At 43.1% G+C, this 15,696-nt stretch overlaps 1 protein-coding gene across 1 annotated transcript; it reads right to left on the reverse strand.

Moving 5' to 3' along the window:
• Window positions 1–656: 656 nt before the first annotated feature.
• Window positions 657–9,149, reverse strand: LOC306743247 (synaptotagmin-2-like; the record flags this gene model as incomplete). The annotated part of the gene is made up of 8 exons (XM_079225750.1): window positions 657–872; window positions 1,521–1,654; window positions 2,043–2,160; window positions 3,334–3,501; window positions 3,931–4,098; window positions 4,201–4,338; window positions 8,449–8,609; window positions 8,954–9,149. The coding sequence occupies 8 exons, from the start codon at window positions 9,147–9,149 to the stop codon at window positions 657–659; spliced, it is 1,299 nt and encodes a 432-aa protein (XP_079081876.1).
• Between the last annotated feature and the right edge of the window lie 6,547 nt (window positions 9,150–15,696).

Raw genomic sequence — 15,696 nt, forward strand, 5'->3', positions numbered from 1 at the left:
CTTCAAACTAACAGAATCATCTAGGATGACGACTGGCAGGTGTGGAACACGGTGCACAATACACCTAAGGAATGGACCTGCTTGTGTTATTTCTCTATCATATGGCAGTATAAAGCATTTTATTATTAAGCACTATTCTAAGCAAACTGTGTCACTAAAGGGAAGGGGTGAGAAGTACAATATGAGTGAATGTATGTTTTATCCCCTCTATCACCAGATTCCCATATAGCACTCTTACTGGTCTTCGTAGTCTACTCTGTATTCTTATTAATGGAACCACAACCCCAATACAAAAATAGATCTAAAGGAAATCAACGGAGTATCTGTCCATCCTGTAACTTGTCTTCTTTTTTCAATGACATGATTTCATATAACATGATGCTTCTTTTTTTTTTTTTTTAAACTATATATTTCACATCATGTTCAGTGATGTCGATGGATCTTTTTGAAAGGTGGCGGCAGGAGAAGAGGAGGAGGAGGAGGGTGGTGGTGGGTGGGGAGGAGAGGAAGGAGGAGGGGGTTTCGGAGGGGGAGCAGATGTACAGTTGGGGTGTTCTTCTGGAATATACACTGATATGTGGGACCTGGGGACATGGTGGGAAATGCATGGGTGGGTAAAGGTGGAGGTGGGGACGATGTGTTCGGGGGGGGGGGGTTTACTTCTTGGCATTCAGCGCTGCGAGGGCGGCATCCACCTCCTCCTCTGGCTGCAGTGGATGCCACTGGGCGATGGGGCGACGGGGGTTGGCCAGCATGTCGGACCAGTGTTTCAGTCCGGCCCCCGCGCTCTTGCTTCCCACCAAGATCTTCCCAATGGCATCGTTCTTGCCAATCTTGTCATAATCCAGCACTGTGATCACAGCTAGGATTTTCTGGGAGAGAAAGCATCACAACAGGGTTCAGAACACCACAATGAATACACGGGGAAAAGGTTTGACTCTAATACTTATAGAAGTATTTATTTCAGTTGATGCATGCCCAGTGTTTTGGGCAAGCAGCGATCCCAGTGTGGAGACTGGTTTCAGCACAGGGGCTCTGGTTGGGTGGTGGGGACTTGAAAGTGTTCAGTTTTACTTCTATCTTCATAAATATTGAAGATTAAATTGTTTCTGCGTGCCACAGCATACATATACTGTATGCATGGACATGAACGAGTGACAATTATTAGATAAAGTTCAAGCAAAATGTGCTTTAGTGGTTTCTTGCTAAGCGTTAGATGAGAAGATCAACGTTGAATATTGTTTGTTTCATGTATACAAAAACCACCAAGTGTAAAAATAGCATGGTTGTGTGCTAGATGGACGGTAGCAGAGACTTCCTGGAGTTTAAACTGGTTCAAGACTTTATGCTAAGCTAAGCTAAGCTAAACTGGCTTCTGGCTATAACCTTGTCCATATAATGAATTGCCTGATGACACATTGCTTGATACTGATGCACTTTTTTCCCTGTGTGACTCCGCGGTAATCTTTCCGCCCCTGCTACCTCCTAAATGATGTTATCAAGATAGTCCGTGTCCTCACCTGCATTTGCTCAAGAGGAATCTCAAAGCTAAAGGACTCGTTGTAGTACGGATTCAAAGTGTTCTTCTTCACTGTCGTCTTCTTCTTCTTCAGCTTCTTTCCATTCTGCAGCAGGTTAATTTTCACGTAGGGATCTGAAAAAAAGAAAAGAAAAAAGAAGGCATAGAAATCGTGATAAAGCTGATGGAAGAACCAGCCTATATATATATATATATATAGCGCGTGCACGTCTTGGTTGCAGTGCTGCTGTGCACCAACAGATGGGGCCAATGCTGAAGCCAAAGCGGGAGAGCGAGAGCTGGTGCATGGCGAGCACTGCAGCGTCAGCACGTGAGCAGAGCGGGACCGACCTAATGGCTGCGCTCGCAGGCACGTTCCTGTGTTCACTGCAGTCCCGCTGCAAGCATCCAAATGTCACATTGATCTCATGCATTATTGTCACACTGTGCACGCTGAAACCGTGTCGAGTGCGATAGCGCGATAAAGAAATGCAACATCTGATGCTCGGCTCCGTGCGTATACCTGACAGTCCTCCCACGTCCATTTTCTTCAGGTTCTTGGCCTCCAGGATACAGATGGTGAGTTTGCCAGCAGTCGGGACGTAACGCAGAGAGATGCAAATATCCCCCAGCTTCTCCGGCTGTGAGGAGGAGGAGGAGGAGGAGGAGGAGGAGGAGGAGGAGGGATGGGGAGAGACAGTTAAAGGAGGTTTGACGCAGAATTGATGTATTTTCTTTGCACAAATACACAAACTATATCTTTGGAATCCCTATTTAAAGAGACATTGTCAATACAAATAATTCCCGCTGCCATTACTTTTTTGTCTTATCAGCAGAAATTACCAGCATTCTTAAGTACATCTCGCTGGCCTTTTTTCAAAGTTAATAAATGTACCCGAGACCGCGAGCAACTGAGTGATTGTTTCATCTTAAGGTGGCTCTGGGGAGGTTTCGTTGATTAAAACCTTTTTCATATTCTGGTGCAGCGTAATGGTGAAAACACATCACAGGCTGCGTGGCCACAGAGGAAGCCGTTGCAGTTGATTAGAAAAACAAAAAGTGTGTCCTTCAGCCCCCTGAATCTCATTGGTAAACAGACAAAGTGGCCTCCTCGTGCCTGAGGTTATTTTCATATTACGTCATCAGCTGAGTTAGCGGTTCAGGCTGCTCTATATGAAAAATAAAGCACTTTTGGCTGAGAGTCTGAAGAAATGTATTTCAGTGTGTTTAAAACGTCTTTTACAGTTTGCAAAGAGAATTCGAAGACTTCTATCGGCTGCTATTAGAGTGTCACTAGTTACACATCTAGCCCTTGCAGGGCAACATTATCATTTATTTGCCGTCTCGTTGATGGCCATCTGGTGAGTGTAAGTCATATTCAGCTCTCTTTCAGCTCTCTTTTGATCAACTCCTGGGGAAAATCTGGCTCCCAATTAGCTGTTAAATAATTGATTATGTTCACCAGCTAGTCACTGTCTGTCTGGTGCTGAACAGGAAGTGTACACAGTGTGTTTTTAGAGCTTGAAAACAGCTGCTGGGTGTGGCTGAAATGAAAAAAAAGCTGTAAGAGTGAACCAAAACAGCAAAGTTGTGGGCCAAAAAGCAAAATAAGGCCCTAAACGCAGTATAAAGCTCCGCAAAGAGAGAGGGGTGCTGCAGATTCAGGTGATTACTTTCTATAGATTCATCACAAGGAGCGTCCCTTTTTTGTAAAACTATAAATGATAGGCTTTTCGATTTTGGGCTTCAACAATCTGGTAAAACATGCATCTCTCCAAGTGGAAGTAGTGGACCTAAACAGCAGCGTATCTTACCTCTTCTTGATCTGCGCTGTCCAGGTCTCTCCACTCCTCAATTGGCTTTGCCAGGTCAAGGGTGTTCATGGGTGTTTTAATCTCTCCGATGACGTCATGTTTAGAGAAGCGATCGAAGTCATAGACGGACATTACCAGAGTCTTTCCTCCCATCTCTTGGAATGGAATCTGGAAGACAGAAAGTAACTCTCTTTTCACTCAACTGTATCGTTTCTGGGAGCGTCAGATCGGAACTACACGGCATTACGGGTTGTGACTTTGGCCTGGAGCTCAAAATGGCTCGACTAAATAAGTCAGAAGTAGCCTGACTTTGACGACGAAAAAGGTGTTTGAATTGTTTTCTACAGAGCCGAGTCAGCAGGCACGCTACACCAGAGGTGGCCCTCTCCTTTAATTGGATTCCCCGCCACATTCTCCTTGTTAGACACCTTCAATACGTCTGCTGGCCAGAGCTATTTGAGAATCAAAGCCCTCGCAGATGTAGAGAAAGACAAGAGTGATTCACCTTCAACGGGAACCGAATCAAACGGATCGGCGTGCGTGTTGTTTCAATAAGTAATAAGAAACGGGGGTGACCGCGAGGTGTTTTCGGCTTACCTTGAAGATAAAGGTCTCGTTGAAGACAGGATTGAGCGTTTTCTTGTGAACCTTTGTGTCGTACTTCTTTTTCTTGTCGGGGAGGACGAAGACCTTGACGTAGGGGTCAGAGGTGCCTCCGCTGTCCATGGAGAGCAGATCAGCTGCTTGCAGGATTCCCACAGTCAGCTGAGGGAAGAAGCAAGTACGCCATTAGAAGTCAGTGAGCAACACTATGTTCTTAATTTAAAAAAAAAAAGAAAACGTTCAATAAACCACTCAAGATCTTGCCTTGTTCTCCTGGAAGTCATAATCAATGGAGTACTGCAGCTTCCCGAGCTTTTCTTTCTCCTTCACCTCCTCCTCTTTCTCGTCTCCAGTCAGTCCGGGTTCGACATCGTCTTCTTCGTCATCGTCATCCTGTTGTTTCTGCACACAGACAGACGGGGGGGTTGGAGGGGCAGAAGAAGAAGAATGAGAGGGCGTCTCCGAGGTGGCGGCCGTGCTGAACACTAAACCTCGGGCATCAGCGGTCGGGTTAGCCACAGCACCTACCTGCCACTTACCACCGCTCACCCCGGTGCTACTAGTGCAATCTTGTTCATCGATGACCACAGTTGCAACCTGACTTGATTTCACTATTTCTTGGGTGACACCATTTGCTGTTTCCTTTTTTTTTTGTGAGCATTACTAAGTGTTAAAATGTGTTAAAGTCAGATGTAGGGGGATTTCTCTTTGATTACAAAATGTTGTGGAAATGCCATTTCAAGAGCACTGGGTGTTATTGTTCAGAGAGAGAGAGAGAGAGAGAGAGAGAGAGAGAGAGAGAGAGAGAGAGAGAGAGAGAGAGAGAGAGAGAGAGAGAGAGAGAGAGAGAGAGAGAGAGAGAGAGACATCAGAATAAGAACAGTCAATATACAGGGGGTGGGCAGAAAAACAGGAACACCTTACAATCTACTACAATCTAACACAACAGCCATGCAAAAACTTCTGGAAGTTCTTCTTTTCCACTCATCAACCCTTTTTTTTTAATCAATCAAAAATGATTGATGATCTAGCTGCCTGTGATTGTGATATTTCCCGGGGGATGGACAAAATAACGGCAACGTGACCTTAAACGGGACTTTGGAGGAACTGCATCGCCGTTAGACGGCCAGCTAAACAAGCAGCTACACAAATCCCCCAAAAATGACTCATCCAAAAATGAGTCACACTAACTTGTTAAAAAAAGTCAACAAAATCGTGCCGGCGTATCCCACACAGAGGAATACTGCACCGGCAAAGATGAGCCAAATTCACAAGTAAACAGACTAGAGGACATTATGGGATATTTTCTCCAAAAACACCACAAAGTCTTTTTGACACAAAAGTGAACACTTCAAACTAGTATTTGCTGCAGAGCGATTGCGCTCTATTGCACTATACTGCAAGGCGTTCTTGTTATATTGTCCACCCCGTGTGCAGCATATTAAACACGAGCTGTCACAAGAAGCAGAGCGTCTTTCCTGAGAGGAGCTGAAGGACAAGAGCTACGAGGAGGAGATTTGTGATCCTATCAAGCTTCCTGACGCAGAGATTCCTAACACTATTCCTGAAAAGCTCTCAAACTCCAACTGATAATAAGCTGCTCGACAAACAATATAACTGTCTGCTGTTCGTCTCCTCCCGACATCCCAAAGTGTCATTAATGTGTTTACTCTGCTATTGCTGATTGAACTCTGGCCTGATTATTGTAGCTCACTGAATAGCTGGTAAATTCCCCCAATTTATTCCAAACAGAGTCCACTGCTTCCTCCCCTGCTGATACTCTCATGTGAATTATTGGGATTCTTAATCATGTGCTGGAACAAATATCAGCAGTTTACTGACAGTTAACTGCTCCTGAGATAACGGATGAAGAAGATAAATCAATCTTGCCTTTGCATCTCACACCCAGTGACTCTTCAGTTTTTCCGTCTCTTTAGAGGCAGTTGTGACTGATCGAGTTAAAAGCAATTTGTTCTGATATGAATAATAAAGTAAACTTTCATTTAGGATAGTGTATGAAGCTGGATAATATCTCAGTATGGCCTACTTTCCTATGGCTGTCTTCTTGAAAAAACACTGATGTCTTCGTAAGACTGGAGGGTCCAGTTACTCACTGATGAGCTGGAAGAGGACACACACACAAATAGTACACACACCATCACACCCACTACACACCACACTTTACTGTGCACCCACACACACACACACACACACACACACACGTTTGCTTACATGCAAGCTCTCATGCATGCTGAAAAACACACTTTCTCTCACACACACGCTCACACACATTCTCACACAATATCCGCATATGTGGCATTCTCTAACTCTATTGTCGTAAATGCTTTTCATTCAGGCATGCCAGGCCACACAATGCAGGATCCACGTTTCTTTCTCATGGAAAAATGTATAAAAAAAAATGAATTACCTCATCATTTCTGAAGAAGGATAAAAGTAATGCTTTGATGTTTTTTTGTTTTTAAACCCCTCCGACAAATTTTTGTCAGGTCCAAGAATGTCTCTACACGTGTTCGGGGTGAGATGAACACATCCATGGAGGGATCATGCTATACTGAGAATTCCCAGCTGTTCTTAAACTTCTAGTGGGGGTTCAGAGATAAAGACGTGGTTTGTCTGAATGCATGCCCTTCGGTCAACTCAACGTGGTGAATTACGAGCTCACTGCTGAGTTTTTGTGTGCTATAACAGCCGGTTGACTGTAGCTTTAACTTTGCGTTGACTGAAATCGGGGCCGAGTCGAGTGTGGGCAGACATTCTGGCCCAACCATTTCTCCTCAGTGAGACCCAAGTGCTTCAGGGAGAGAGGGGGGGGGGGTCAATGACTGTCACCTATATGTCAGCAGCATGGGTCATCCAGGAAAGTTACTCTCAAGTCAAGTTGTGGCCATTCAATGGTACCTACTGCAAGGGAATATGCTGGTTTTTGTCAATAGACACAAACAGCTTTATCTGTCGTGGAACTTGGAGCGTGTTTGCACAAGTCAGGTAACACGGCGTGTGAATTTCAGACGTCAATGAGTCTCCGGAGAGAGAAATTGGTTGCAATGTGTCAGTTTTTGGGGTTTGTTTTGGCACAGTCGAGGCCTGTCGTGGTGGAAACATGCTCAAAGCTCTCCAGTTTAGGTAAAGTTCCCGCTTATTATTTGACAAATACCCAGCTTACCCCTCGCACATGCATGTTAGTGATCTCTAGTGAGTTGCTGAGTGCACTCGTCATTCAAAGGCTCAACCCATAGGATGAGTTTCATGTTCATATCAAAATAGACACTTAAACACGGCTTTTGCTCTGTTTTTTTTTTTTTGCCAAAAAAAAAATTGCAATCTCTGGATATTCAAGACATATAGCAGTTGTTGTGCGGCATATCAGTTTCAGTGGCTTTTGCGAAGCAGCTAAATCGCTCCCATAGATTCCTCAAGCACCCGCAGCACCTATAAAGCTTGCAAAAAAAACTAAGGAAGCCATAGCACTCATTGTCATCGTCACTGCAATCCAACCCCTCCAAGCCCAGCCCGCCCGCCCGCCCGCCACCACCACCCTCAACCACCCACACCACCACTCTCTGGTCTGCGCTTACTCAGAGCGGCCAGATAGGGGCGCCGCGTGCTATCAGACCTACCGTAGGCAAAGAAGTCCACCACAGTCAAGATACACGGAGCACACATAAGACACAAAGCAGGAAGGAGGAGAGCAGAGACAAAGGAAGAAATTGAACTCACAGCAGACACCAAAGAAGTGTAATCACAGCAAATGTAGTCAGCTACACTGTAGGGAGCGAGGAAAATGACAGATAAAGAAGGCTGCTCATTAGCACAATCATATCTCGTGCAGCAGCGCGGTTGGGTTTTAAAATAGCTCCACGTTTAGATGTTTTCTCATTGTACTTTGTCAAATAATCAATCACGTGTGCGGAACAAAAATTATAATTATAGGCCCAAAAACAACGGCATTGTACTGACTACTAATTTTCATAATGCCTCTTTAATGACTGGTTGGGCCGTAAAGATAAGAGTCCTGTCATTTTCCACTCAAATCCCAAAGCACAAGTGAGAGAGAGAGCAACAGTAACATTAAGGACAAATACATTAAACAAAGAACAAAAAGAAAAACGAGAAAGAAAGAGAGAAAAAAATGAAAAATAATAATGGTGGATAAATAATGTAATTAACACCTGAGGAGAATACACTGGCTGGGTTAGAAGGCCATCAAAGACAAACAGCGTGTGTATACTCTATAATATGTAATCCAATACATTTCAAACAGTAAACTAAAATGTGTAACACGAGGACTACTGTTTGTTACATAATTAGCTGAGTCAAACATATCACTATATGCAGGTTTTTCTCTCTATTCCAGTACAAAGCTTCACTCTAAGCCCCACGGCTGTTACATAATAGGCTCATAAACAGGTTGGCCGTGGTTTGCCTTGCTTTGTGTACAGTGTAGGTGTAAATCCCCTCGGCCGGGATGCGACCTCCCGCGGAGGAACATACCTCGCCCCCTTTCAGGTTCTTCATTCCCATGTCACCCTTCCCCTTCTTGCCCTTCTTGTTCTTCTTCTTCTTGCAACAGCATTTCTTGATGATGCAGAAGCAGCATGTTAGAATGAGTAAAGCAGCGACCACGGCAATGGCAATGATGGCCCAGGACGGCACTGAGGAGAATATACCGATGGATAGATGGCACATCCACACCCAGAAAGAGAAGAGAGAAGCAAATATTTTGACATTTGACCAACCAATCATTTAGCCTACTCCATGTCATGTCCTGGGCCAAATATATTTAGTAAGAGGTGCTAGATTAGCAATTAGATTGGGTGAAAATTAGATTTCTCTGCCATTAGGAAGGGCAGCCAGTGATCAATACTAAATAAAGACATTATGAGGCTGCCAATGCCTGCAGCTAAAGAGAAAATCTAATTCCAAAAATCATTGCTTAGAGTCACATCAATACCAAGTTGGTTGATCAGAACAGGTCTGGGTTTTGTCTGGCACTCACGTGGGATCTTGTCGATTTCATTCAGGAACTTGTTTTTGATCTCGTCGAAGGCGTCGTTCTTGTCGACCGGCTCGGTGGAGTTGTCGGTGGAGACCAGTGCGACGGGGGCGGGAGTCACAGTCAAGGCACTGGCCCCCGTTGGGTTAGCAGCGACCATGGGCGTTGTTTGATGCTTGAACAAGTTCCACTTCGTCATTTAGGCTGCACACACAGTCTCTGAGAAACAGCGTGAAAACAGTCATTAAGAGGGTACCATTGCATAAATATTGTTACATTCCACTTGTGGCACAAATGCACATGCTGGTGTTGATGGTTGCCCAGCGAAGGGTTGAAGGATTCAGCCAATTTTCACATTTTGGAACCATTTGAAAAAGAAGAAACACACACAGGATTCAAGTTTGCATGAGCAAATATATACATATTTTGGAGGCAAAACAATTCATGGAAAATATATATGCTAACACACAAGTTATGAAGTTCATAATAATGCATTAGGGCGCCAGATATCATGTAAAAGAGGGAATTATTTACTGTATATTTTCTTTTTGTTTAACTTAAATGCCTTAATGGATATGTTAATAGAGCCGTTATATTTTTGTGCCTTATTTTTTTACCTATTCATTGTACAGAGTAACTGTCTGTTATCTGTGCATATGACAATAAAAATATCTTGAATCTTAAGAATGACCAAGCACAGCCACTTCACCCTCAGTCTTCTGAAAATTCTCCAAATAATGAAAAAGGACCAAAAAGTGACACTGAAACCCCAAATCACTCCTCATACAGTGAGTGTGTATGGGATATAAATGTCAGCCACTTTGGACACAAGTGCCACAAAAAAAAGTAATGAAATGTGACTTGGGAGCACTGGAATAACACACAGATATATATCAATTAGAGTTCCTGTATCTGCTGATGGTATCGAGAGAGTTTATCTTGCAGAGGTCCACGGCTGAGCCACTAATCCTTTCTTCTACATGCATCTGCCACCAGAGCAAACACAGCCAGACAAACACACTGGAACTGGTTTGGCTAGACTCAACACTGATGAGTCTCCTGTTCCACGGATACACAATTCATTTATTTGTCCTTTTTCTTTTTTTTTACATCAGTCATGTGGTTAGTTAGTTCAGCTCTTTTTATTCAGGCGGAGATAGACCTGAGAACAAATGACAAATAAACAATATCACAAAAGGACCATCCGTTCCCACAAAGCTGTCTTCAACCGCAGATGCATGAAATTGAAATGTGTAAAAACATTATTCCCCCAGAGGAATGAGTGTCTGACTTAAATGTATTACGCAGTCCATTCGAGGTGCAAAGTACAACATCCACACGTTCTGCTGTTACACCCCAACACTTCACTTCAAACCATTTACAGTTAAAGTTAAGATATTTTCCTGACACAAACGCCCCGTGGATGTCATTCAGTTGTTGCTATAGTTGAATAATTACAGTAAAACCAAAACTGCGGCGTGTTTAATGCATCCAGATTAAATCATTTCTCTGTTCAGCAATTTACATGAACTGTATATCCACGTCAAAAACAGAGAAACAACATAATCTAATGTTCGACACACATCTCCCTGCAGCTCTCATAGAAGTGGCTCTAATATAACATGCAAGAGGCAATTACAAAGACAAATTGCACCTTCATACCACTAATATAAATACATTCATTTTATGTTCCATGCCAAATGCAAAATGCTCCAACAAAAAGGTCCTGTTTTGCAGCAGTATGGCACAGAAGTATAATTCTTAAATATTCATAAGGGATACAAATGCAATGAAAATTGTGAAGTAATGTGATACATTTGAACATATATCCACAGTATGACAAAGTGTTATGCATAAATATTCAACATCTAATACACGGCAATACAGGAAGTGTCAAAAACTGTGATAAAGTTTTGGGAACATTTGCCAAAGCTTTTTTTGTTTTCGTATTGAGGAAACTCTTTGGCCTTGTGACATCCAATCCATTTCTGAGGAGGTGCACAAGAATGTATTTCATGAAATGATTGAGTATATCAATCCAACAACCTCTGCCTCTTTGCAGTGTTCCTAACACGCCTCAGTGCCGTGAGGGTTCAGCGGACAACGATGTGAGATCAGTTACCGACAGTATTTATGAAGAATAACTATCAATTCATCAGCACCTTTTGTTTTGTCTGGACTTTTGTCAAGCCAACAGCGCCTGACCAGGGAAGGCGTTTAACTGCAGGAACAAACAAAATGAACAACTGCGAGCCATCCTCCGCTGGTGTTTCCACAGGCCAAACAAATGTTCATCCAGGGCTCTTATCGCTTGCAGGAATCAAAGTGTGACAAGTGCGGCTGAAGGCAGCCTGCCGACGGAGCGATGAGTGATCGGGCAAGACCTCCATTCGGGAAAGCAGAGAAAGATGACAAGCATAACAAGAGCCGCCGCTGATTTCATTAAAGCCATGCTGATACCGGGGGGAAAAAAAATGAGAAGAATTTCCTATTTCTCAAGTGCCAATTCTCCAAGTTGGTGCCAGAGATTCTGCCTCTATTTATTGCCACGTATAAATTATTTAAATCGAAGCTGACAGCGGCAAGGATGAGCTTATATTATTCAGGGGCCAGTGGCAGCTTCTACATCTTAAAATACGTGTCTCTAAAATAGCTCGCGCTGCCATTATGTAGGCTAATGTTACAAACAACCAACGTCTTGTAATAATATAGTGCGATGGATACAAACACTGTTTAGTGTTCATTTTGTTTGTTAGTTTTAAACCATCACATATTTAAAATGAGTGTGTTGCGCAATAAAACAGAACCGTCTCTTATCTCCACTAAACATTACTGGAGATGTTGCGACGGGTGAAAGGCATCCACTTACATCTGAGGTTTATGTGCATTTTACCCCGTCCCTCACATCAGGCCCCGCCAGACCTATTCAATTAACATTCATGGATATCTGCTCAAGCAGTTTATGTCCTCCACTTTGAGGGCGACAGAGAGGATGGAGCGAGAGGACACAGACGGAGACGGTTGTTTTATGACAGCCAGTAGTCTGACAAATCAACTGTATGAACCGATTTTTGTTGTTTTTCCCTTTTTGTTGTTTTTCTCTTCCTTCTTTTTATTGTTTTTCCCTCCCTTCGTCTGCTTTTGGGAGAAATTATCTGCTGACTGAGGCTGAAAAAACGGAAAGGGTTTCTAGTTCATCAAACTTAACCTACTGAATAACAAGTAGGTCAATAGCACCGTCGTGAAATATATATTTAAACAGAGGCAAATGCATTCACATCCATCTGTGTGCCCATGATCGTAAAATGAGGTGTGGTCAGGCTCAGTGTTGGTGCTTTGCTATCTTGAGGCAGCAAAGAAACGAGTGTGTCAATGATGCAGTATTATGATTAAGGGATCCCTAAATGGTAATATTGAATCCGGAATACATCTAATAATTGTTGAGGCATTTAAGTAAAACCCATGTCAACGTCACAGTGGAACTAAAGGGAAAGCCAGAAAAGTCATATCATAAAGTTCAACCCATTTAGTAGATGTTGAGATATTTCACTGGATAACAGACAACTTTTAGTTTTAGTCAGGCTGGGGGTCATTTGGATTCATCCTCTGAGGAGCACGAATGTCTGTACCGCATTTCAGGACAAGCCATTTAATAGTTGACCAGTCGACAAATTCAAATCCAAGGGACCTGAACTATGCAGACTCAGAAATAACCAGATATGTATGATAGATACATGCATACAACTTGTATTAAGTGATAATACAGGAGGTCAGTGGTTCAATCCCTGAGCCAACAGATTACATATTGGATAAAAAATAACAGAACTGCAGTGATTGTACTGGTCAGCTTCCAGATGCAAACGTGTGAGTGTGGAGCCGGGCGTTCCTTAAGCAAGAGCATTTAGTGAGCTAAGAGGCGTTCCCTGTAATGAATCCAAGTTAAAAATAGAACCCTTATCCAATATGCATTTCATATAATACTCAATTACTGAAATCTGTGGGAGTTTTGAGCTCCATCGCCCAATGTGCATCTCGTTACGTCCGCGCTTGACTCATCAGAATTAGTTAAAACAAAATGGCTGGACTCGACCCGCTATGGGCATGATCCGGTCCTTATCACCGCACACACTGCTCCGAGCTGGATGGGGATCAAGCACTTTTATCTGTGGTGCACAAACAGACAAGGGTGTAGCCGCAAACCGCACGCACTGTAGTCTCACTGGGAAATGATCTGTGATACATACATGAAGGTTTACCGGGTCTCTGAAAGCCTACCAGCCGAGACACACGGAGGTGAAGACAGATACATCAGTAATATAGTCTTTGAGGAGAAATCTGTTGTGTGCTTCTTTAATTTCAAAAGAATGAAACAGATTGCTTTTAAGAGCGCATCAATCTTCAAATGGATTAAATAACTACTTAAGTTGATGCTGTTCCCAAGGAATGCATTTATATAACCACAATCTGAAATGCTGTACTTTATCACAAGGAAATGGAAATGTGTCTTTGAAAATGGCTCTAACAGTACAAACGTGCTTTATTATTGTTGATACTAAATACATCCTCTTAAAACAGACAACTAATTCTCTACTCGCTACTTGCATCGTCTCCTATATGATTGGTGGTGGTACAGATTTAATTTATCAAGCCGAGAGGACTTTTACCTCTTGGCGTATACCACAACATGTTCTCTCAGCTTTGACATGATTTATCTTGTCTTGCAGCGTATTTGAAAGTATTTTTTCAGGTATTTATTAAAGGCAGTCCATAGATGACATGAGGGAATCAGGGGCATTGTGTTTCGTGGCCGTCATATTAATCCCTAACACCTTGCAGCATATTTACTGAGCAGATTCTTTATGCTACGAATAAGAAGAGTACGAGAGATAAATAAGATTATCGGGGAGATATTTGAATCACACTTACGCACACTAATGGATTATCATATCATATGTTGTCTTCATCATCATTAGAGGAAAATATGAGTCACTTAAATACGCTCAAATATGCCTGCAGGCTAAGTGCTCTTAGTTAATTACCTCCCACCTGTCAAACTCTAATTATAATGACTACATATCCTCTCGCATGCAAACACGAGACAAAGAAACGCTGCTTCCCTATCACACGCCATCATGCGTGATGACCCACTGACCACACTGTGTGACATCCTCTGCAGTGACAGGAAACCCCAGCCTGCAGATAAGACAACTCCATGTGAGGGGGGGTAGTTGTGTTTGTTGAGGCTTTATTAGCACCCGGGTCAAATACAAGAGAAAACAACCCAAGGAGAGGGAGCTAAAGTCATGCAGCTGTTTCATTACACGAAAAACAAGTACCCTGAACGACAATTAATTAACAATCTGCAGCCAGACGGCGAAGTCCTTTTGTTTCCCCGCGGCCCTTACAACTTGCCTCCGTACTAGTTCACACAGCTGTCTGCCAGCGTGACAATCTATGTGTAGCTTTGTGGATTTCAATACAAATGCAGCAACATATATGCGATCAAAATGTGACAAACGTCTCGTGGGGTGGGTGGGGGGGTCATGTGCCGGCAGCTCGGGGCCACAGTCAGGAGCAGTGGGGCGACAAATTAACTATTGAATATTTTGTCACCGTAAAAAAAAAAAGAAGGTTGTTGCGTACAGAAGGCGAAACAACGGCAGCAATGGCTCCTCGGAGGCCGCTAGACGAGCAGGGTCCTCAAAAGATGTAAAGTAATCTGAATAATGTGACCCCGATGAAATCACTCCCACCCCCACTGAGGGCCCTGCCATCTGTGACATTACGGGTTATGCGTGGGTGGGTGGAGTGCTTGGCCTCCAGCTGTAGTAGCTGTGTGCATCCTGCGCAGCTTCATTTCCTCTACATCTCACTAATGTGATTGCTACAGTAAACTGGCTCCGGTTATTCACTAAAATACACAGGAAGTTAGTGACTTCTTTAAACACTAGAGAGCCTCTTAATTAGATAATTTCAGATTTAGGCAAATGCAACTTTTATGCAAAGCGGTATGACTTTCACAGCGGGGCAGATCATTTGTTGTGTGTGCACGTGCGTGTATGTGTGTGCATGTGTGTGTGTGTGCGTGCTCTAACTTTGTATTCGCTATGCCGAGTGACTCTTTCATCTGAATCCCACCAAGTTATTTTTAGTCGTGCAAGAATATCGAGGATATCATTTGAAAGGCAATTGTTGTCACGCGCATCTTGAATTTATGCTAAACACACTTGAAGAAACAGGAGGAGAATATTGGCTGGACCATCGCTGAGTCACAGTTGACCCCTCTTATCCGTCTGGACTCGATTTCAGCTGAAAACGTGTAGTGGAACATTTAGAGAATAGGGGGCATAGTATTTTATTAGATCCATCAGACAGAGCATTACTGTAGCCGGAAAGCCAAACTGAGATGGTGGAGTTGTTTCAATTAGAGATAATGTGCAGCTTTGTTCCTGAACTCTTGCTACTCTATGGTAATTCACCCCCGCTGAAATGGACTTGGGGCTCCCACAGTCATAATGGTCTCATTTTGGCCGAGTTTTAATAGGATTACAGGGGGGGATACTGATGGCTGCATTGCTTGTTATTTACCACTGAAGGATGTGCAACTGTGGGGAGCTTGGCCTGAGCCGAACCTAAGAGCATTCAAAAGCAGAACAATTCATGATAATAATACTAGTATTGCAGCAAATGCCATTTCTGTTCATTTACTGAACTCATTACTGATGAAACTTTTTCTGTGAATTCTT

The sequence above is a fragment of the Taurulus bubalis genome (assembly GCF_910589615.1).
Source record: "Taurulus bubalis genome assembly, chromosome: 11".
NCBI lineage: Eukaryota > Metazoa > Chordata > Actinopteri > Perciformes > Cottidae > Taurulus > Taurulus bubalis.